The sequence below is a fragment of the Lycorma delicatula genome, chromosome 8 (genome assembly GCF_047948215.1).
Source record: "Lycorma delicatula isolate Av1 chromosome 8, ASM4794821v1, whole genome shotgun sequence".
NCBI lineage: Eukaryota > Metazoa > Arthropoda > Insecta > Hemiptera > Fulgoridae > Lycorma > Lycorma delicatula.
Window position 1 is genome coordinate 136,380,841 of NC_134462.1, and position 26,340 is coordinate 136,407,180.

At 29.2% G+C, this 26,340-nt stretch overlaps 1 protein-coding gene across 1 annotated transcript in view; it reads left to right on the forward strand.

Moving 5' to 3' along the window:
* The window catches only part of LOC142329540 (uncharacterized), a 137,525-nt gene that overhangs the window by 82,078 nt on the left and 29,107 nt on the right, over nt 1-26,340 (forward strand). The window contains exons 19-24 of the mRNA XM_075374212.1: nt 7,854-7,915; nt 10,669-10,747; nt 15,361-15,502; nt 18,535-18,621; nt 23,171-23,445; nt 25,005-25,087. Of these exons, the coding sequence (XP_075230327.1) occupies nt 7,854-7,915; nt 10,669-10,747; nt 15,361-15,502; nt 18,535-18,621; nt 23,171-23,445; nt 25,005-25,087 (728 nt within the window). The remainder of the gene's footprint in view (nt 1-7,853; nt 7,916-10,668; nt 10,748-15,360; nt 15,503-18,534; nt 18,622-23,170; nt 23,446-25,004; nt 25,088-26,340) is intronic.

The following is a 26,340-nucleotide window of genomic DNA, read 5'->3' on the forward strand; positions in this document are numbered from 1 at the left end:
GTGTGCTGATCATTTATTAAAAACCCCAAATAAGGGAGATGATCCAGGAATGACGGTAGAAATAGACGACTTCCTCATTTTCAAAAAGAAAGTAAAATATACAGAATTCTTCCAGATCAGCGGGTATTTGGTAGTAACCCACCGGGTCGGTCTAGTGGTGAACGCGTCTCCCCAAATCAGCTGATTTGGAAGTCGAGAGTTCCAGCGTTCAAGTCCTAGTAAAGTTAGTTATTTTTACATGGATTTGAATACCAGATCGTGGATACCGGAGTTCTTTGGCGGTTAGGTTTCAATTAACCACACGTCGGTCAAACTGAGCCTGTACAAGACTACGCTTCATTCATACTCATACATATCATCCTCTGAAGTATTATATGAACTGTAATTACCAGAGTCTAAACACGAAAAAGAAAGGAGGGTATTTGGAAGTATTTCCAGAGATATTATAACCAAACTTAAAATACGCTCGCTAATCTTGACTAATTATCAGTAACATTTTCATTATTAAAATAATAAATAGATAAAATTTCCGGCCTCCGTGGCGCGAGTGGTAGCGTCTCGGCCTTTCATCAAGAGGTCCCGGGTTTGAATCCCGGTCAGACATGGCATTTTCACACGCTAAAAATCATTCATCTCGTTCTCTGAAGCAATACCTAACGGAAATCTCGAAGGGAAAAAACACAAAAATTGTAATAATTACTGAATTTATTATTTAAATAATTAAAACATTACTGTTAATTGGTCAAGGTTAGCGAGCGTGGGTTAAATTTGGTTAGATTATACTTATATTTATAATTACAAACAATAATGCTTATATTTTTAATTTGTAAAATATGTTAATATAGAGAATGTTTAAAATTACCGGTATTTAAACAGCATGTTAGTGTGCTTTCTCTAATGTTTATTCATCAATTATTATAAAACACGCCTATATTAAGTAAATTTTTTCACATTCATGTGAAAAAATGCGAAAAAAGTTGGGGGCGTAAAACTACAAAGTACCGTAATTACATTTAATTATTCTGAACGTTTTCTAATTTAAAAAAAAAACCCGTAAATGAAATATCTACATGAAGAATGGCTGATTAGAAAATTGTTGATCGATAAAGGGTAAAAATTATTAGAATTAATTAATAAAAACCATAATTTTTACAGCGTTATACATGATTAACACGACGAATTACATAACAGTTTTAAAAACGATATTTTTCTTTAACTTTTTGAAGACAAATTTCAGCAAAAGAATTAGAATTTTCATAACAGAAAAATTATTAAGCAATAAAAAATATAACCCACCTGCCCCTTCAATTTTTTATTGTTAAAAGGAAAAATTTCCCGTCTTAAAGAACAACCAAATCAATCATCATCCGGTTTTTAAAGCAGTCCTCGCAGACGATATAAAAACTATCCGTGTTCTTACCCGGCTCTGTACCTATTCAATTTTGACACACCTCTACTTTTCCAACCTGTCCCTGTTCATATCCTCCGTGGAGACTCGATTCCATAAATTTCAATTATGACCTCATCATAAATAATAAAAAATAAACTACTATCGTCTTCCAGCAAATGTTTAACCGATTTCTATTCAAGACAAATCCAGACGCAGTAGTATAAACGGATGGTTCGAAACAGAATGATTGGATGCGCTTTTGTTGTAAATGACAGAACGTATATGTTCGTAACTGCACGCCATCAATAAGGGTTTGAATATCATTCATCCAAAATACAGTCACATCTTTATTTGTAGCGATTCGTTAAGCGCATTTCAAGCTTTAGAAGATTTATATTCCAGAAATCCTATCGTCACCGAGATTCATAATGCAATTGCCGAGATGAACCGTCGCAACACACAAGTGAGTTTCTGCTAAATTCCTAACCGTACGGGAATCCCGGATAATGAACATGCAGATTCCCCTGCTACACCGTCCTTCAGTCTTTCATCGCTTGTGTTACTAGTCGTACTACCGATCTTCCGAGTATTAATTCTATTAAACACATTCTTCAAGAAGTTGGCGAGGTGATACTGTGCTGTCACGGAGCTCTTCAATCTGGAATAACTGTAGAGAGGAGCTTCGCCGTTTGCGAATAGAGCATACTAATCTTACACGCGGGACACCTAATAAATCAAACCGATGCATCAGTTTGTGCTAGCTGCGACTGCAACTAACGATACACCATATCCTTGTGGACAAAGTGGTTACGAGGCATCGAGTCAGAATTTAAATTAGGAGCTACCATCAGAGATATTTTAGGAAACAATAAGAATGTTACCGAACGTCTTGTTTGTTAAAACCGTACAACTGTATTCGATTATTTAATATTTATTTTAATGCTTTTTTAATATTTTATGATGTGTTTAACTTTTTCCTATTTTTCCTGCGTTACTATGCAGTTTGTTCGTTAATTTTATTTTTCTGTGGTTTAGTTTATATATCGTTATACTTAGCGCATATTGTTATAGAATCAGTTCATATATTGTGCAACCATTGCTTCCGGAAGCTAATAAATAACCTTCGGGGTCCAAAAAAAGTTTTAAAATATGGCCCAACTGGCCTTTTTTTTTTGTCTTCAGTCATTTGACTGGTTTGATGCAGCTCTCCAAGATTCCCTATCTAGTGCTAGTCGTTTCATTTCAGTATACCCTCTACATCCTACATCCCCAACAATTTGTTTTACATACTCCAAACGTGGCCTGCCTACACAATTTTTCCCTTCTACCTGTCCTTCCAATATTAAAGCGACTATTCCAGGATGTGGCCTATAAGTCTGTCTCTTCTTTTAACTATATTTTTCCAAATGCTTCTTTCTTCATCTATTTGCCGGAATACCTCTTCATTTGTCACTTTATCCACCCGTCTGATTTTTAACATTCTCCTATAGCACCGCATTTCAAAAGCTTCTAATCTTTTCTTCTCAGATACTCCGATCGTCCAAGTTTCACTTCCATATAAAGCGACGCTCCAAACATATACTTTCAAAAATCTTTTCCTGACATTTAAATTAATTTTTGATGTAAACAAATTATATTTCTTACTGAAGGCTCGTTTAAGCTTGTGCTATTCGGCATTTTATATCGCTCCTGCTTCGTCCATCTTTAGTAATTTTACTTCCCAAATAACAAAATTGTTCTACCTCCGTAATCTTTTCTCCTCCTATTTTCACATTCAGCGGTCCATCTTTGTTATTTCGACTACATTTCATTACTTTTGTTTTGTTCTTGTTTATTTTCATGCGATAGTTCTTGCGTAGGACTTCATCTATGCCGTTCATTGTTTCTTCTAAATCCTTTTTACTCTCGGCCAACTGGCCATAAACTGAAAATATGGCCATAAACTGAAAATACGACCGACATTTAAAATTAAAAAACGTATACTATGAATGTGTAATCAATTCATTTATTAACGGTTTACGTGTGTGTATATCTTAATTAGTAAGTAGTAATTATTTTTTCCTAAATGAAATAGGAACGTACATCGAGCTCAATCCATGATGTTGACAGAATAAGTTTTGATGGCGAAGAAAAAAGAAAATGTAGATAATTAAAAAAAGAATAAAAGGGAAACTGATGTTGACAAAAAAATGATAGCGATTTATTCTTATTATCACGATCATATCTAACCATTTTTTTCTCCTTTTTATTATGATCGATAATAAGATGACAATAAAGATTATAAAGCGAATAATTCTTTAGAAATCTCGCATAAAGTTACAAGGCCGAGGAAATCGAATAAAAATCACTAACCAGAAATAAATATAAAAAAAAAAAATATTTACTATAATCATAGGCCTTCAAATATTATATTTCATATAATATAGATTTCCTTTTTGAAACGTTAAGGCATATGCTGTAGGAAACCCCTTGTAACAGAATACTTCAAAGTAGCACTTCTTTTTTTAAACAAGTAGAAAAAAATCTTTGTTTATATTTCGATTAAAATAAATCGTAAAAATATTTGAAATGAAACGCTGATCAAACACTTAATTATTTTATTTAAATTTACTTGTGTTTACAAATAAAATATATATTACGTAATACACAAACGCATAACAATTTACTTGCACATGACAACAACAGCGTGTAAATTATACCGTTTTTATAAACGTATCTAGTACAAAATTACTAACCGTTCCGTGCGAGTAGGTTTTAGGAATTAAAACGAATAGCGCTGTTAACTAAAGATAAATCCTGAATTTAAATTTCCTTTGTCGTCTGATTTTTGTTACGGGTAGGGAAGCATGGGACAAGATGGGGTACTTAACACTTTGGGTTTAACAGGGTCAACAAAAATACTACGAAAATTTAAAAAAAGATTATTTTTAATTGTATATTACTATTGTTCATATCTCAAGTTTTATTAAAAGAAAACCTGCAGGAATTACAGCAAATGAAGTATTAAAAATTATCCCGTTTTCCAACAGTTTCCGCAGTAAAGCAATTTTGACGTTCCATAACTCTGTTATAAAAAAATTAGTGTTTCAACTGAATTTAAAAACAGAATTTCTCATTTAACCGAGAGGGAAATTTTAAGTCGGGGGTTTTGTTCTTCGTTTTCGATGATCTGGTGTTTTATTCAGTTTAATTTATTTTGTTTTATTTGGAGCGGACTTTGTGACATATGCGGACGACCTCGGAGCGAGGTCGATCGGAGAGGTAAAAACCTTAGCAAATAATGTACTGGCAGATTTGGTGCGGTGGCTGCGGACGCGAGGCCTTTAAGTATCTACGCATACCGAAATTTTGCTGATGACGGGTAGAAGATGGATGCCGAGATTTTCGGTTAAAGTGGAGGGCACAGAAGTGACCCGCTTGAGGAGAGCCAAATAATTTGGTGTTTGATTCGATGAGACGAGGAGGTTTACAACACACGTAACGGGGATGTGCCAAAAGGCCGAGAGATTGATTTCAGCAGTCGCCAGACTCATGAGGAATGTTAGAGGTCCTAGAGTCTCCAAAAGAAGGATTGTTGCGGTTACGGTTACCTCCGCAATCATGTATCCAGCATTTTAAGGGTATGAAACCCTTAAAATTAGCGTAATAGACGTAGGATCAATAGTGCCCCTATCGACGGCTTGCACTCAGGGTGGCGCAGGTATAAAGATCAGTGTCGCTGGAAGCGGTGCTCGTGATAACGGGAATGCCTCCGGTGGACCTGCTGGCGGTTAAACGTTCGGAAAGATATGAGGGTAGAGATGCCGCGGTTGCCAGGAGAAAGTCGATCGAAAAATTGCAAGACAGGTGGTCCGACGAGGTAACCGGTAGTTGGATCTTCAGGTTGATGCCGCGGATCAAGATGAGACATGGGAATGTGGACTTTTGGACGGCCCAATGGCTTACGGGTCATGGGTTATTCGAGGTCTAGCTCCATGCCAAGAGCAGGCGTGGCTCACCTCTACGTCGCTACTGGAACGATAAGGACGACGTAGAATATACGTTTTCAGATCTCCAAGGACCACACCCGGAGTACCCTTAGGCACGCGTGGTGACGATGTGTACTGATGTATCACAAGGTGGTATTTAATATTCTACTACAACAGCTATAGCATTACCATTACGCCCCCTAAAAATGAATATCATATCAGCGTAATTCCTCTGTTGTAAATAAGTACGGCATTACTACAATGGCAAACCGATCACGTTCAAAATAAAATTCACATAAAACCTTCGCTAAGGACAGCAAAGTTCGATGTACTTATATACCTTAGAGAATGATTATAACACTAACATAGTATTGCGCATTGTTGGTTAACTCTCGTTATTTTATTGCCAACTTTGAAATAATAATTTTTTAAATAATTTATTGCATTTCTGTCGCTAAAAAAATTATTATCTAAGTAATTATTATTTATTTATTTCTATTTTACAACTGTGTAATTTCCAGGTTTTTTTTTTATTTTTCAACAGTAAATTTTTTTTATAAATTTCTCTTGTCACCAAAAAATAATTTGATTTTTGCTTACATTAAATAAAACGAAAGTACTTTTCTGACGATTGTAGTAATGTACTGTTGCTAAATAAAATTTGAATTTTTCTAACTTTTCTGTATTTTATTTTCACTTATCTCACACCATTTTGCCCGCAATTAAATTCTGAGTTATTGACCTTTTTTATAACTCATAATGTTAATTACGGGTTTATTACCCGTTTAACAAAGTTATTGTACTTCAAACATAAAAAAACTAGATTTTTCCCCTCCAATTTATTGGTTTTCATACCAGATTTCTCAAAAACTACTGCAGAGACGGTTCCAGGAACTATTTTATTCGATTCTTCGGGTTAAAAGCCATAAGAAATCACTAATTTTGCCTTTTAATTAAAGTCCTAATAATTTCAGTACGATCTCATTTCACCGGGGTAGCTGAAATCAGAGTTAATTATTTTACTAACCGTAACACGCAAACGAAGCAGTTTAGGACACATGAACGTTTACATTATTTTCCTTTGTAGAGTAGGTTATGAAAATCCTGGTAGGACGTCGTGATACATTCTGTATATGAAATATAAAGTTCGAAAAAATTTGGAAAAACATTTAAACCGAAGGGAGATACAGAAAATATATATATTTCAAATTTAAGATGTGGGGGTTGATTTTGGAAAAAACTTCTTTTTTTATAAATATATATGGATTGTAGAAAACAAATGCCTATAAAGAGAATCTGAATTTGTTTTTTTGCGATATCCCCCATCTTCTTGACAAATTTTGAAAAATTATGCTACATATATAGAAATATTCGGTTCGATAATCCTGTGATGTAAGACCAATAGCAATACAACACATATGTACATACATAAGCAATATACATACTGTGGTTTTATGAGTCTACATGAACTAGTTAGACCCTAAAACGAAAAGATTTTCAAAAAAATGATATACCATTTTTGACATTATCACTGTACTTTCTCCTTTAATATTCTAGCTATATTAGCTAATAAAGTAAAGGGGGTTTTAAAATGAGTAGTTACAAAATGATTTTGCCTTTTTTAACAAAAAAAAAGAAGATTTACAGGAAAAAAATCTAATGAACGAAATTTTTCAGTTTAAAAATTATAAACTTATTTAATTCAGTATTTATTTTATTCGTGTATTCAATATTTCAAATGTTTGAGCCTATATAATTATATTAATTTATCTTACAGACATGACACCACCTACTTTTAGCATAAACATATTAATACATTATTTTAATCAGAATCGGCTGAAAAAGGCAAGCAGATGCATTGCAGGCCTCAAGAGTAGAGGTACAGCTTTGTAAAATTTTAATAGAGGGTAAATGGCTAACCTGAATCCTTAAACTATTAAAACAATCGAGACACAGACGCCATTACGGAAATATTCAACTGTGTTTACATTTGTTTGTGAATATTTAAAATGAAATACGTGGTGCGAGTCGTTTTCTTAGCGGTAAAGGCATGAAAACTGCTGAAATTCATCGTCAGATCAGTGTATGGAGAAAACATTATGAGCGATGGAATGGTACGAAAATGGGTTAGAGTTTTTAAAGATTCGTTACTGAAGATTTGGTGCAGAAAGTTACCGAAAAAGTGAGAGAGAGACAACAGACGCTTTAGGATTTCTTCGCAAGTGTTGTGTATAAAACTGTTACCGAACACTTAGATTATCGAAACTGTGACCGTGTTGCAGTGGTCATTAAGTCAGGCGGCAGACTTCTACGACAATGTTCAAAAGCCGGTTGTAGGATACGACAAGTGCCTTAATATTGGTGGCAATTATATAGAAAAGTAGATTAAAATACAGGCTTTTCACGTAAAAATAAAATTGTTAAGAAAAGTGTATTTGTTCTTTTTTAAATTTCAAAACTGTACTTACTTTAAAAACACGCCTCGTATGTTTCAGAACTAGATGCGATTAAAATTAACGGAAGACAAATTGAAAAAAATGAAGCGGCAAAAGAGAAGGTATGAACCAATTATATTGTTACTTTATAAGTTTTTAAAAATAATTTAATAAATTATTATTTATTATATATAATTAACTTTATAATTTTGTTGTTGTTTAAAATATTTACATCTTTTCATCATAAAAAAGCGGTTTCCTGTTTTGTCCTTTCCCAAGCAGAACACACAGTTGCATATCAAAATGTCAAGCTCTTTGAAATGCAGGTGATATTCATCCCTGCAAGTGACATCCTGATTCTTTTAACCACACAAACTGACTGCATAATGAACATCATTTAGAGAGATAAATATCTGTTAAAAGTAGTGTACAGCAAGAAATTAATAATCCCCTTCTTTCTTATAAGAAATAATGTATTACCACTGTCTACATTCATTATGAGATATATGTTTGTTTTTTTGTTAGGATTTGTGTGAAAAGGGTGTGCATATGCTTAGTACATCCGTGGGGGTATGTTTAATCTCTCTATAGATACATTGATCGGTTTTGCAATATAGTTTATTATAATTGCAACATTGCACTAATTTTAAAATCTTGGTAATAACAAGAAAAAGTTATCTTTGCTGTGAGATTGGATAGTTAGAAGCATTTGGTAATAAAATAATTTTCATAATCAGGATTGTAATATCTAAAAATTAAATGCATATAAATTCTATATTTCTGTTTTTAATTCTTTAAAATTCTTTTTGTATTCTTTAATTCTATCATTTTTGGATACTAGTTTTGAAAACCCAGCTTACATTCTTTATTCTTATTTGTTCAAACATTATCGGTCGGGATGTGTTACTAACCATTGAAGGGAGGCTATATGTCTGAATAAACAGGTTTACTAAAACCTGTTTGGATATGTTACTGCTTTAAATTTAGGACAGATTCAAATAGCGTATGCAGCTCATACGATTAAAATGGGAAGCTTTAATACTGATATGTTTGCATGAAATCAAGCTTCATAACTCAGGCAGTTGAGGTTCTGCGAGCATTCTTCTACTATTAAGAGAACTTAAAAATAAAATACAATTTTATTAAATGGAATATTAATTCCAATTAATAAAACACGAGAAAGCTGTTTACCAAACATATTCTTACATTTTATAATCTGATTATAATTTTTTTTAAATAATTTCATTGCTTAATATTTATTAACAAATAATAATACCTACCCTTGTTGTTATTCTGTCACAAATGAAAGCTGTTTTTTTTTTTTTTTAGTTAAATACTATAGTATTATTATGCGTAATAAATCAAAGATCCATTCTTTCAAAGTGTATAGAGTTTGATAACTATGATACTTTTACTAAAACCTGACTTACAACAGTTTTATTTAGCTAGTATAGTTCTACTTTATTAGCAATTTACTTTCCACATTCCACCTTCACTATAATTTTAGACCTACTGACATGATTAATGATTTTAGTAATGTGACTTGTGTTATACATGACCAGTTAGGTGCTTCTAATTAATTCTCATGTAATTTAGTTTACTGTGTGTATATTATAAATTAAGCTAAAGCCTAAGTTTGTAACTTATCAGAATAAAGTACTAATTAAATGAAGATCTTTTTTACACTGAAATTGACTAGGAGAACTTATATGTTGCTGATAATGGGGTTCATGATTAATTTTTTCAACAGTTGTTTGTAACTCATATCCACTTTTTATTCTTCATAAATGCATTAATGGACGACTGGCTATTATATACTGATGCAAAAAAATCAATAGCAGAATATGTAAGAATACATATGACTCCTATTGAAAGATTACATAGTTCATTTCCTCATATGTTTTGTAGTCTCTTCTACACAATATTATTGATGATTTCTCTAGTTAAAAAAAAATTCCACATAGTTTCCTAAAATACAGTCTGAAGGTACAAGAAAGGAAATTGGATCAACTTCAACATTTTCTTACCGATGTAAGTCAGAGGGGGATTAATTTCTAATTATATTATTACTGGAGATGAAAAATGGATGGATATGTCATATTAATCATAAACACCAAGTACGATAGTAGCGTAATTCAAGGAATAAATAAATCAATAAATCAAGGAAACTATGAGTATAAAGAAGAGTGATGCATATGTGGCGGGAACAGAACTCTCTCAACGCTCAAATTACTCAATTAACTTCAAGCGAAGTAAAATAAAAATAAAAATTTACAAGCTTACTGTCAAACATTTCACGGAATAAAAAAAAAAATATGTTATGGAATAAAAAAAAAAAATAACAGACACAGAATCTTTATTGTATAATGATATCGTTTAGTTTCACCATAACACTTGCTCATGAAAACATCTCAAGCACTGAAAATATTAGTTTTTGAAATGATCAAAATCCTGGACTAAAAGAAATTTTAGGTGTATTATCTTTTGGTAAAGATGATGATGTCAAAGAGTTGTCATTGAACCGACAAGAGAATTTTTACAATGAGGAAAGAGAAAGACCAATGACAAAGTATGATTGCTATTTTTATTTAAAGTTAGAAAAATAAAGATATATCTCTTTTAAGTATAAAATATATATATTTTTTAATTATTCAAATTATTATTATTATTTATTATTATTTAAATTTGTAATCTTTCTGAATTTACAATCATTATGTAAATGTGTGTATCAGAATTATTTTTATATCACTAGTTTTTCACACACACCTGTACATGGGCACCCCCTTCACATACACAAATAACACAATATTCAACAACTTAACCAAAACAAATATGAAGATTAATTTTTAATAAAAAAAAATATTTTTTTTTGCAGGAAATAAAATATCCAAAGGCAGTGTTTTTCATAATATTAAATGAACTATGTGAAAGGTTCTCATATTACGGCATGAGAAGTAAGTAGAATGATAAATATAACAAGTGAATAACAGAAAATTTGTTTTACTTTTCAGCTAAATTTAAACCATTAAAAACCAAATAACAATTTTATAGCAAAACTAATCTGTTTTCAAGGTTAAAAAAATATGAAATAATCCTAATATCAATGATAATAATCCAGATGATAATAATTTTATTGAATTGTTATTATAATCTTAAGTTGAAATAATTTATTGGTGTAATTAAAAGAGGAATTAGAAATATTTTAAATGTATAATATTAGAAGTATAAATATAAGCAAACAAAATAAACTTGAATGCGTATTATAAAGATAATAAAAATGATATAATCTAAGAGAGTCTGCTGTAAGTATAGACTAATAATAGCCTTTAAGAGGCATTAGGCCACTTCTTTTTCTTATTAAACTGTCTCACAATAGTTGATTTTGTTAAGTCTAAGATGTTGTTCTAGCAATAAAGTATTTAACATAATTTATAATTCCGTACTTAATTTATCTGTTTATGCTTTCAATTATCAGCAGCCACTCAATTATGATTGTACTTTTTTTTTAGAAGAGAGATAAAGTTCACAATGAGTCAACAGAACCAAATCTAAACAAGATGTAAGCCTAAATTATTTTACATGAGAGAAAGAGATGGTGCTACCATTCTGCTGCAGAAATCAGCAAACAGATAGCAAAGATACTTAAATTCAATAAAAGCTATACTTTTTACTTTCTCGGCGAAAAGGGAAAGTACGGTGATCATGTCAAAAATGGGGTATCAGGGTTTTACAAATATTTACACTTTCGGGTCCGACTAGTTCATCTAGACCAAAGAAAACATGTATATCACTTATGTATATGTGTTTTGCGCTGCTTTTGATCGTGTATGTCATGATTGACCAAACTGATTTTCTTTAAATTTGACTCAAATATTTCTACATGTGAAGGTATTGATCACATTCATTTTTTCAAAACTCATTGAGGGGGGATATTACAAAGAAAACTAATTTCAATTTTCTTCCGTGGCATGTTATAGAAAACTTAATTAAAGCAAATTTGTTACCTTCAATTATTATATATAATCCAAAAATTTTATTTCAAAAAATCAACCAACACCTCTTAAAATTGAATTTTTTTGTTCTTTTGTTCTATCTCCCTTCATTTAAATACTTTTCAACAAATTTTTTAAAGTTTATGCTTCATATATAGAGCTATCAAGAAATGTTTACAATTTTTTTTTTAAATTATAGGTCCTTGATCTAAAATGTTTTTTGAAAATTTTGTTTTCTTATTTATTTCCTTAGTTTATTGAAGGGGGTGTTAAATTAGAGAAAAATTTACTCAAGAACATTTTTTTAAGTTTAACCTCTATATGAATATCTTGAGAAAAAATGCTTCTTAAAGTTTATTTCCCACCTCTAAAAAATTATTATTTTTTTTTTTTGGCTTAACTCTTTTCATTTTTATTATTAAAGAAAAACTTGTTTGCATCTTTCTTCATCAGTTAACAGGGCTATTAAATTAAAAATAGTTTTGGCACCTATATTATATTCTACATCCAAAATGAGAAGCAATTTTTTTCATTATTTTCATAAACGTTAATTGGTATAGCCAGGAAAGTCATCTAATACTTTGCCAACTTTTTTTTTGATGAAATAGTCATACAGAATCATATATTTTACTCACGTTTCTAAAAGTATATTTCTTATTTGAATACTCATTATCTATTTGGTCATATTTCTGGCAAATCTTTACCCTTTACATCGTAAATAGGAGGATTTAGTGTAAATATAAAAAATAATAATAATTGTAGCAAATTAGGGAAAAATTAATCTTATTTGAAATTAAAATGAATGTGCGTAAAATGCATGCATTCTCTAACTTTCAAGATAAATAAGTTAGAAGTCAAGCTCATCTGTATTTATATGCAAACATTAAAACTGTTTTTTTATTTTATTTCCGTTACATTTTTTATATAACAGACCTTAATCAACAAGTACTACAAGTAGATTAAATGAAACATGAATCACATCATTAATAATTAACGGTTAACATGTTACTACTAGTAAATATAAATATAATCTGAAAAATGAACTAGTTTCCTTCATGCAATTTAAATTTCTTAAAACATAGTTCAGTGTTGAACTACAGTTTGATCATAGCCAAAAAATTGAGAAGCAGTTCAGGATTGAAATTGCTCAAATACTAAAGATTATTACCATTTATAAATGATAAGTAGTTTAGGAGTAAGAACCCAATGTTACTGATAAATTCCTAGCTCATTAGCAGAGCTTATTGTACAATTTTTGGTCAGGAAACTTAAGTCACGACATATCCACAAAAGGACCTGTCACCCCATGAACCTAGATAAAAAAGTTGCTCCCATCAACTATAAGAGACTGCATGACAGTGGCTGACATGCAGTTCATCTATCTTTTAGAAAGAAGAAATTAAGGATAATAATTAATAGGCAGAGTAAAGGAAGGGGACGATCAACCAACAACCAACACAGAGATTGCCTCTGATTGCGGTAGATTAGAAACTAAGAAACATCACAAAACTCCACAAAAACAGCCGTTTAATAGGTTAGATCTAGTATTTATTTTTCTACTTATAAAAATATATCATTTTGAACTATTGTATTTCTGTAAATTATAAAAAAAAAATACCAATAAAATTAACTTAAGGCTTGCCTATTAAATAAACAAAAAACTAGTGATTTCTGTGAGTGTTACTCTTTTATATGAAAACTACTGAATGGATTGAGCTGAAATTTTGGATGAACATAAGTTTTATAACAGGAAAGAACATAGAACTATTACTATTAAAAAATGTTTCACAGTCTCAAGATGGTGACCATTTTAATGACTTACAGTAATAATTGGATTACGTTAAAGGTTACTTTAAAGGTGTGACATGGCAGTATACAGCATATATACCTTTAGACTTGCCATTATAACAATAAAAGGCTATGATTTCAAGTACATAAGTATACAATAGTATTATTGGTTGGTATTAATAGTATTAATGGATGTAACAGTCTGCCAAGTACATCACATATGCATAATATTAAAACATCTTAAAAAGATGTTAATGATATATAACTAATCTTGAAACAAAGATACATTATTGAACAAATCATTATATTAAATAAATAAAATACTAAAATGCTGGGAAAATAGAAAATAATTAACAAATTAACTTTATGGATATTGTTATAATAAAAAAATAAAATTATTACAAACATTACTGAAATTTACAGAAATCACCTTATCCATATTAACAAAAAATGGTACCATGGAATACAAACAGCACTTACTACATACATATAATCATTATGGCGCTTGCTGCAAAAGAAATAAATACAATGTTAATGATTAAACTTTAGGAAAGCATGATGTTTTGTTTATTTCAATTAAAATACAATAAAATATAATTTATTCTCCAAAAAAATATGATTATTATCGATGTTCTAACTTAAAATTAGAGCATATTAATCTCTACATTGTCTCTATGCCTATGCAAAAGTAACAGTCCATTTTCCTGATCTAGACCTTACAAATTTTAAGAGAAAACTATATCCAAATCAATGCTTACAACTGAAACATAATTGTAACAAATAAATGAAAAATTAAAAAAGCTCTCCAAGATTCCCTATCTAGTGCTAGTCGTTTCATTTCGGTATACCCCCTACATCCTACAACACTAACAATTTGTTTACATATTCCAAACATTGCCTGCCTGCATAATTTTTTCCTTCTACTTGACCCTGTAATATTAAAGCGACTATTCCAAAATGCCTATAAGTCTGTCTCTTCTTTTAACTATATTTTTCCAAATGCTTCTTTCTTCATCTATTTGCCATAACACCTCTTCATTTGTCACTTTATCCACCCATCTGATTTTTAACATTCTCCAATAGCATCGTATTTCAAAAGCTTCTAATCTTTTCTTCTCAGGTACTCCGATCGTCCAAGTTTCACTTCCATATAAAGCTACGTTCCAAATATATCCTTTCAAAAATCTTTTCCTATATATATATATATATATATATATATATATATATCTTTGACATTCTACCAATGTAATAATGTATATTATATTATTTCATTACTATACGTTGTCATAACTTACCACTAATTACTTAAAAGAGTAAACATAAATCTAAAGTAATTAATTAATTAGTGAATTTTATTGGTATATTAACAAAAAGAAACAGGTTTCCTTCAAAACATTTACAAATACTTCATTTCCTAAGACAAACTGACATGCATACCCCCCTTCCCCACATACACACACACATACACACAGAGAAAGAGAGAGTGATGCCACAAACCTTACAAATTAAGACACAAATTTGCATTATCTTTTAAAGAATATAATACAATAATAATTAGAATAAATAAAAATTGACAATTGTTTTAATTATTATTATATTATTGTTATGTTCTTTAGAAGATTATGTAAATTTTTATTTTAAATCAACATTAATTTAGAATGAATTGTTAAAAAATATACTATTTAAAGTTAAAACAAATTGTAATAAGATCACAAATTTTATTTAAATAAATAATGTAGATAATCCAAATCGTAAAACATTATTAATTTAATTTGATATTGTTACAGCTATCTTGGCAATTTACTTACGGAAGAAACTTAAATACAGTGAAAATACGGCAACCATTATATTTCATTTATTTGTCATGTTGTGCTATTTTTTTCCACTTGTTGGTGCTGTAATAGCAGATTCTTATTTGGGAAAATTTAGGTAAGTGTATTCATTTTAAATTATATTTATCAGTACTGATTGATGATAACATTGTTTTTCTCAGTGTTATTTAGTCTATATGTATACAACAAATTTAAAAATTTAATGTTATCAAACAAAAATTATTTCTATATTCAATTTTTTTTTTTTTGTTAAAGAGGTGGGGATATATATTCAACTTGCTTAATCTATAAAGAAACAGATCCTTTCAATAGTGCACAACATTAATAAGTTGAAAGTTATTTTTTTTTTTTTAGGAATAAATGTTGAAAATTATGATCTCAACCTTACAAATGAATGTGATATAAAAAATATTATTTGTCACTGGCCTAGGATTTAAACATAATTATTTAATAAATTTCTTGAACGTGGTTCTGCTGGTATATTTTAATAAAACAATTAAAAGTAATTAATAAGTGATATAGCCACCTTACCAGCAAATAAGTGTTGAGTCCTCGAGATCTTTTGGTCTTTTGAAACCATCTTCAGGAGTTAAAACATTTATAACTAAGTAAAAAGTTAAAATACATATACAGTCATGACTGTTTGCATGTTAACAGTATACTGAAAAGAGTATAAATTTACTCTAGTGAATTGAAATGTAATTAAATGGTAACCATGTTATCAGAAATGATAGTTATGATTATTACTTCATTTAAATAATTTATCTTCATTAAAAAATTTCTGTTCAGTAATTAGATTTTTTTGGTTACCATATTTATGGAATTTCTCTAAATTATGTGTATTAAAATAATTGTAAGAAATATCTAAAACTTTTATAAATGTATTTTTTTTTTTTTTTTTTTTTGCTTGATGATATCACCACATAAGCTTGAAGATTGTGCATAGGATATGGAAATGGAATTTTTTAGCATATGAAAAATGCCATGCCTGACCGGATTTGAACTTGGGACCGCTACTAATGAGAAACATTAATTATTATTTAAATTAGGACTTTTAAAATTTAAAGATCTTCGGCTTTGATCACATTTACACTCGGCTCCTTACGATTCAGTGGCTCCGTACAGTTCACACAGCTCCTTTTGGATGCACTCTACTCCTGACGATTCAGCAGCTCCATACAAAGTATCATTTCTGATAACATAGTTTCCATTTAATTACATTTCAATCCACTAGAGTATCTTTATATTCTCTTCAGTATAATGTTAACATGCAAACAGTCGTGACTGTAAATGTATTTTCACTTTTCACTTTAATTATAATGTTTTAACTCCTGATTATGGTTTGAAAAACCCAAAAGATCTCGAGGACTTAACACGTATTTGCTGGTAAGGGATATATCCCTTATTAATTACTTTTAATTATTTTATAATTATTTAAGCAATAGTTCTATAGTAAATATAACTAATACAATCTTTGGATAAAGATTGATTTTTGGTAATAATCAATTATAAACATGTAAAAAATCTTATAACCTAATAACTTTTCGCTTCAATGCTGTAGAGGATACAGCTTACTTTTTTAAGAATGAATTCATCAATCGGAATTTAATCCTTCAGTCTCAAAGTTAGTGAAGTGTATGGAAGCCTGAGATGATCTAGATTTTATGAATCCATCTGATATTAAAACGATGCGGTTTAATACCTACCGTACTTGGAGTTTTTAAAAATAATTCAGTTTTATTTTTTAAATAAATTTGTAAAAGTTATTTTTTATAAATTTATGAAATGCATTTTAAATTTATCTCGTGTTAAAAATTCATAACTACCATTCTGATGTGTGGTCTATCTTCTCCAAAAAATAAAAAGTCGGAGGTTTTGATATATCATAAAAAATATTAATTTCAGTTTTATTGCATGACTGTCTTCTTTTGTTCTTGTACCGTTACAACTTAAGGGTAATTGTCTTTCAGTAATTCATGATGCAGTATTTAACTGAATATGGATAGAGACAAGGTTTCTTAAAATTTTCCATCATTTTCTGTAGCTCTTCACTAGCATTAAAAAGTTGTTTATTTAAATGAATGCCACTGAATTTATTTTCTTAGCCATATATCCATAATGATAAAAGCAACGTTCATCTTTGCCAGTTTACTGTACGAATGACATTATGGCACACCTGGTAATTGCAGGATCAGCTATAATCTTGGTAACCATAAATAAGTTAACTCAACACTACCTATAAGTTGCTACAGGTGATATGATACAACAGGTGTTTCAAAAAGGACACAACCTTAAGATTAAGAAGGTAGAAGTCAAGCATAGGTCAATTTTATTTCTCCCTGCATGTCAGTCGGCAACACTGTCAGGTTAGCAGCTTGTAATAGTTGAAATGTCCTTCTTATGCACTAGTGCTACACCGGTGTAAATTCGTCTCTACTGTGTTAACTATGTCGTTTTCCAAGAACGAACTCGTGTTTATTATCGAGACTTATCGTGCGTATGAATCTTACGAATAAGTGAAAGACGAGTTTTGGACAAAATTTCCCAATCTTCAGTACAGTATCGCAATTGATTTAATAAATTTCATAAGACCGGGAATGTACACGAAGTTAATCTGAAAAGCACAGGTCGACCGTCACCACTATTAAGAGTAGTTCTGGATGGTGTGAAAGAACGTTGATTCGCTCGTTCAGAAAGTTATCTTTGTAGGCTAGGCTTCACTATCTACAGCTTTCAGGACTACTAAAAAATTACAATCGCCTGCTTATCGGATCGTTATCGTTCAAGAACCAAAAGAAGTAGGTCATGCAAAATGTTTACAGTATCGTCTTCGGTTTCGTTCTCTTGTTGATATATATATATATCCTAAAACATATTTAGCATTCTTTTCCCATCTGAAATTCCAGTTTTCAAGTTACTTATCCATCTATTTATAATTTTTGACTCATTTATACTTTATTAGCTTCCAATTCTCAACTATATGAGTAAAAAATTTTTTAATTCTGTCATTTTCTGAACTACAGTCTTATTTTATAACTTATCAAATTAAAAATAGTTTACTTACAAATATCTATAACCCAATTTACATTTCATCACCAGAAATTACAGTTCATTTTTCATTTTTTCCAGAACAATAATTTATTTATCAATTGTTTACGCAATCGGTAACTCAGTTTTAGCACTATCATCGATGAGTGTTCTACAAATTCCTCACAGGTAAGAATTATATATATATATATTATTTTAAATGTTTAATAACTTTTAGTTCATGAGTTAGTAATATAGTATTTTTAAAGACCATACTTAGCTGTAAATATAAAATGAAAACATCAGCTGTGAAATTGAAGATAATGGCTTTTGTAGAAAAATATTCAATTAATGATAAAGATTGTTATAAATAAACACTACTTCATTTCAGTTACCTTGGATTTTGATATTTTTCAAAGAAAAAGATGTTTTGAACTAGCCCAACAATTCAAAGCGATATGTGTTAAGTTTATAGAACTTTAAAGAATAAAACAAGCAAGGAAACAAGGATGAAATTGCTCAAAACACAATGTAGCACACCTGCATTGTTATACGGTATAAAACCTGAGTTACAACAAAGAGAGAGATTTGTTTAATGGTTGACAGAAATGAGGTTCGTAGAGCAACAGCTGGTAAGACGGAGGCCGGACAGGAAGAGAAATGAAGAAGTGATGAATGAGTTATGGATACCTCCTTTGTTAAGAGACCATTAAGCAGTATTAATGTGACTGGTTTGCCCTAAATGATAGAATGTCAGAATAATGCCAGCCAGCAAACATTCTGAAATACAGAACAGATGGAAAAAAAGAGACGAAGAGCTTATGTAGCAAAATGATCAATCAAAAAGAAAAATCATCTATGTAATTTAAAAATTTTTTTTTATCTATAGAATTTTTTATATAAAGTTTTATGTGATTTGATTAAATGTAACCCCTGGTAACATATATACCTACAAGTATGATTTTACACGATCAAAATACCCTTTAAAATTTATTTGAATTCATTATTTATAAAATATTACATTTTTAATATAAACTCTTAACCATAAAAAATAAATTTTAAAGTTCAAAATGAATCCCAAGAAAATAAAACTAGTGCAGAGCAGTACTTTAATCGGGCAAAATTATTCTTGCCGAAGCACAAGTTTTAAAGTTTATATAACTGAATTGTTTCAATTACACCCTAGAAAAATGTTTTAATAATATTAAAATTTATATTTTTTTTATTTAAGACCAGATTCCTACACAATTAAATAAATATGACTATTAAAATATTAAGAAAATTTATTAATTACACAGGTTCAGTTTGCTAAGAATTTTGAATGGCATTGAAGAAAAATAGTCATAAAAAAGAAATTAACTAATAAAATGTTAACATTTTGTGATTGGTTTTAACATTTAATTTAACATTAGTCTGAAGATGGCTAGCCATCTATTATCTTACTGATGAATCAACTGAGTAATAAAATATAACTCATTATTTGAGATATGTGTTTCATTCTAAGAATATCTTCACCCTTATTTTTAATTATAACTAATGTTAAAAAATAATAATTTTGATATTTATTAATATTATTAAGTAATAATATTTAATTAATAAATGATAAAAATAAATTTTTTCATTCGATTTAAATTAAAATATATATGTATATATTTTTTCAAAGTAATAATCAAAATTCAAGTTAAAGATTGATTATTTAAGCACTGAAAAAAACTTCTGGCTGTAAGTTCTGTTGTAGCACTCTGCCTACGTGGTTCATCTGTAAAAGTATTTTTATTGATACTGATAATAAAGTGAAGAGACAAACTACGCATGAATTATTTAAGAGAATTACATATGTATACCGGGTGATGTTTAAGAATGGAAACAGCTTCATTCTGCATATCTGAGAGGTATATCTGGGAGGCAGAAAGAAATGGGGTTCTGATAGTTAAATAAAATATGCATTATGGTGGGTTTTTAATTTTTGCCCACCATATTGAATCAAACTTAATTTTTTTAAATAGTAAGGATATATGACATGATTTCACTTTAGAATTTTACGATAAAAACATTAATGAAACCTGCTTTTCTATTAATGCCTTCATTATTGAGTTATAAGCATTCAAAGTTGCAATGAAGGAAAGGTTGTGTTAACAATAAAACGAGGTAAAACGTGCTGCATGAACAATTTTATTGCATTTTACACTCATAATGCATATAGTGATGAACTTTAAACAGCGTTATAATATTAATAATAATAAACAATAACTAGTAATTAACAACACAACAACAAATTAAACGGTTATGTTAACCGATATTATTTTCTAAATAAAAATTAACTTCTAGTTTTAATATCAGTTGATATTTGTTAACAACTTATCATAAATGAAACAAATCATCTGGAAATACTTAAAAAATGTATTGCAAATTTAGTTGAGTAAATCAGCTGTTAATTTAAAATCATGCAGTTTGTGTGACATTAAAACAATGCAACTTTGACTCCTAATTTCACTTTTTTACTTCAACATACTTGTAATGGTAAAATTTGATAGTTCTAATAAAAATTAATTTGTAGGCCAAGTGGTTCAAATTTGTTTTTTTGGTGAAAGTTTTATTATTAGTTTCCTCATTCAGTTATTTAGTTTTATTATGTATTAAATCTTCAAATAATAATATCTTCTTTAAGTGAAACCAAAGGAACTACTCTGTCAATGATGCACAGCTATGGTGACAGAGTTCGACTTTTATGAGAGGTATGTGATTTATTTAATAATAGATTTCCATACAGAAAACCGATAAGTGAATCAACCATGTTGAAGACAGTACAGCAATTTGAAGAAACCGATACTGTAAAGAATCCTCACACCGGTATAATAAGAACTGTCGCAACTAATGCAAAGTCATTAGATGTATTACGGACCTTTGTTGAAGACCCTCATTCATCAATTCGAAAAGCTATTGTCTGACATGAGATCAGTTATCTTTCATTTCAAAAAATGTTTAAAACAAATAAATTTCACCCTTGTAAGTTACACCTGATGTAAGAACTTTCGGAAGATGATTTTGACAATCGAGTTGAGTATTGTCACATAATGCAAAAATTTAGACGTACACTCAAATTTTTCCAATTCAGTAATATTTACTGATGAAGCAACTTTTTATGTTAAGTAGCCATGTGAATAAGCAAACTGTCGATATTGGAGCAATAATAATTCCAGATGGATATCAGAAACTAATACGCAGTACCATCAAAAAGTGAACATTTGGGCAGGAATCAACCATTGTAATGTAGGGCCTTTTATTTTAGATGACAATCTTACAGGAGATACTTACTTAAACTTGATAGCTGATAGGATGTTACCAAATATTCAGGAAAATGTTGGACAAGAATTAAATAATAACGTACAGCATAATTTAAGTGAACAATTTTCTAATCGCTGGATAGGCCGTAGAGGAGGCATAGAATGGCCTTCCTGGTTTCCCCAAACCTTTCTCCTCTGGATTACCTTTTTTTTTTGGGGGGGTAACCAAAACATATAATGTTTACAAAACAAATCCTGCAGATATTTTCGAATCGAAAAGAATTGATGAATTTGCTCGTGTACCACCAGATGTGACACAAGTTTAAACGGATATACACTGCCAAGCTGTAGAGGGGAAGGATTTTGAACATTTATTGAAAAACCAGTATGCTTTCAAAATTTATTTTATTAATAATTTATGCCCGAAAATATTTATTTAAAATTTTAAAATAAATATTGTAATATTTATAAATAATATCAGTGGTATAGTTTATATATAAAAAACAAAATAAACATTTAATAACCAGATTTCATCTGGGGGGGGGGGGGAGATTCATGTGTCAAGGACAGATACAAGGAGATTTTAATATAACTGAAAAAGTTTGTACAACTAATAACAATATCTGATAAATCAATAACAAGCAAAAAAATGAGGAAAAGCTGTGAAAATAAAAAAAAGCTGTTAATAAATAGTAAAATTTTTTTGATAAGTGTATATACTATTTCTGATTGTATTTGTTTGTTACATTTAAAATAAATCTTTATTAACTATATAATGAAAAAAAAAATTGCTAAAAATGTTTGAAGTGGGAAAATACATATACACATTTAATGTTTGGACACACTTCATTACCCATAAAAAATAATAATGAACTGTCATGTAATAGTAATTTTAGAATAGATAAATAATCACTATTAGTTTGCAAAAAATGTCTGCATAATCTAATTTCTAAAATTTTTAGTATCTCTGGTTGCTGATATATTTAAGTTAATAAAATTATTCTAAATGTTTAAAAATATCTGTGAATAAACAATTTAATAAAAATTAGCAGAGGTTTAGATGCCAGTGATTATAAAAATTAAAGTTTTGCCCAAGAATATTTGCTTATTTTCAAAAGCTGACACTTAAAACAATTAACTTGAACATACTCGTGTAGTGAAACAAGAAACTCATCTTTCAATCTCTCAAGTTTTCTATTATGAATTTGACCTTGTTTAAATTTCATTCTTGTATTGAATTACTACATTTCTCTTACCTTCATAAGATATATTTTTATGAATAACACAAATAAAAACCTGTATACATGCATTTCAAAGCTTGAAAACTTGTTGCTATTTTAATTACAATAGACCTTTTTTTGTACTAATTCTATCTTATTTGTTAAAAATAAGTATATAATTATGTATAGTAGGAAAAATTAGATTTATTTTTTGAACGTGTGTGTTGTTTACAGAGAATTAACAATAATTGGGCTGTTACTAATTGCAACTGGAACTGGAGGTATAAAACCGTGTGTTTCTTCATTTGGTGGTGATCAGTTTATTGTACCTCAACAAGAAATGCAGCTACAACAGTTTTTTTCGATATTTTATTTTTCAATAAATATAGGATCGATGTTAGGAACATTAATTTCACCAATACTTAGACAAGATGTTCATTGTTTAGGAGAAAACACATGTTTTCCAATAGCATTTGCACTCCCAGCTTTTCTTATGATATCAGCTTTAGGTAGGTCAAAAGAAATAAATAAAAAGCAAATTACATTTAATAAGTAAAGATATTACTAAACCAATATTTATTTATTAATATGCAATGTTAGATACTGAAGTATGTGTTTGAGTTGTTTTTATTGATAATATTAACCTGATAACAAAGTCTGTTAACAATCTGGAGCACAAGTTGGTTGTGTAGAAGTCAGCTATTGAGAGAAGAAATGACCTTTAATTAAGAAAATTTACGATAATAATTTTAAGAAATTCAGAAAGGCATAGATTTTGCTTTTGCTTTTTTGTTTTTGCAGCAAAGAGATCAGACTAGCAGTTATAACAGTTAGTTATAAATGATTTAGGTCAAACATCAAACAAGATGATAAATCTGATGTAGAAATAATGAAAGGATTGCTTTTACCAGTACAGTATAAATACCATTTTTATAATAAAAATGCGTATTTATTTTGACCTTTTTATATAGTAAAATATCTCAAAAGATTAAGAAGTAAATAACTACAAACTACAGAAATGTAATTTTTGTAAAGCATACAGTTGAGATAAAGGGAGTAACTAGAAACTTAAAAAAATAAAAAATTCCTTTAAAAAAAATTTGTTCAAGTTTCTTTGTTACAGTGTTGGGACATTCCGTATAAGTTGTTTATAAATTATATAATTTTTTTCCAAGATCTTCACACACTAATTGATAAAGATTTATTACAAACACAAATTTAATATGCATAACACAAATCATTTCAGATTTCTTTAAAGCTGTTTAAAAGATACCTAATACAAATGTCTCTCTCTCTCTCTCTCTAAAATAACAAAATCCCACTAAAGTTTTACAAATATGCCCTTTCAGCATTTAAATTCACAATAAAAATTCCACTGATTGAGAAAGCATGTTATAGCCTAATTGAGTTTTTTAATATTTGTACCATAAGATTGTATATTTGTTAAAAATGTCTCTCCCTTTGCAACAGTAACTGATGATTTTATGCGTTTTTTTTTTATACTATGTCTGTTTTGGTAGTAGTCATATGTTTGTTGCATAATCTATGTTGCTGTTTTCTTTTTTTAAATCTCACAACGTCTATGTTTTACTGAGTAATCTTGAATGTGCATAAAATCGTTATCATTGAGTGCAAGAGTTATAATTTATATTTTTATGTAAAAAATCATTTATTTACCCAACTTTGTGCTAAGGGATGTAAGTATTTATGTGACAGTGAAAAAAAAAAAACAGTTGCAACAACTTACTGTAAAGAATTAGAAACTGATTTTTGCCATATAATGTTACATGCTTTTTTCTTGTTATTGATTTTTCAATGGCTTTCCTTATTTCCAGATTTTGATCTGATGAATCTGTTTTAGTAAAACAATAATGAATTAAATGTCCAGTGCTATTCTATGTTATACCTGGAATTCAAAAGACAGAAAAATATAATTGTTATATAAAATAATTACACTAAAATTATTATTTTCATATATCTGATAGATTTAAATAGAAAAAAAACACATTTTTAATAATTGTAATTCTTATACTCTTATTCATTAATTAAATTATGATTTTTTTTCCAGTAATATTTATTGCTGGTAAAAGTTTGTACAAAATTAAAAAACCAGAGGGAAATGTAATGGTTGACTTCAGTAAATGTGTTTCTGTAAGTATCTAATTGTATTAATTTTTTTAAACACAATAGTAATAAATAACTTACTTCAAACTATTACGTACTGATTACATATGATATGAAATGAACTGACTGAAACTTATATTATGGAACACTGTGCATGATTTTAAAGCTCCACTGATACAATCGCCCGAAGTATTATTTCTAATCGATAACATTCAGTATACACCTTCATAATTTGGTTACTACTAATAATGTTTATAATTCATGCATAGTCTCTATTCATAAATATAAACAAGTGAAATATTCACCGTTTTAAGAACTATTGTGTTACAAACCAAAAAAATAAGAATAGTACTAAAAAAATAAATAAAAATACAAGTATAAAATATAAAAATAGTATTAAAAAAATACTAAAAACTTGATTGGTAAAGCCTGTTTTTCAGTGAATGGATGTGTAATTTTTTGTAACTTGATAAATTAAAAATATTCTGTTAAAATGATTTTTATTGCTTATAATTTCTTTTTAATCTATCAATAAATACAGTTTCTTGAATTAAAGAATAAGTTGCTGCATAAAACTGAATTTTATTAATAACTCAGTATATTTTGTAACTAACGATACACAAACTCATCGACTTAACTGTTAAATGCGGTAACTCTCTTAGCATGTTCCACTAAGTAAGTTTCAACTTTTTTCAGCATTTTGCAGTGACTAAGTTTATTTTTATGTACAAAGAAGTTGGTTGTATTTTTCTATCAGAAAAAATAATACTCGGTGTAAAATAAAAGGAGTTAATTAAATAGTTCTTCAGAGTTAATATGTAATATTAAAAAGCAGCGTAAAGTAAACATAAGAAAGTCCGATTTAAAAAAGCTTTTTGGATAGTTTTCAAAAGCGACTACTTGAAGGAAGAGCTTAATCGCTTATCATGATCAATGACTTTTAAGTGAAGAAGATAAGGAAGTAAAGAGTGAATTAAAATTATTAAAACTAAACTACTATAAAATGTTAAACCATAAACCGGACAAAGAGAATAGGAGTAAGAGGAATGATTTAATTTTTAAGGGATTAGATTATAATTTACATGGTCCAAATTACATTAAACTTGTTAAGTTTCTACGTAAAGTTTTTTGGTTTGACATGCGATTGAACAGGGCTCATTCATTGGGTTCACTGATAGAAAATCGTTTAATCACCCATATTCCGAAGGATGTAGATGTGCAATACATTATAAGTAATGATAAAAAAACAAAAAGTGTGAAATTCATTTGGTAAACCAGTA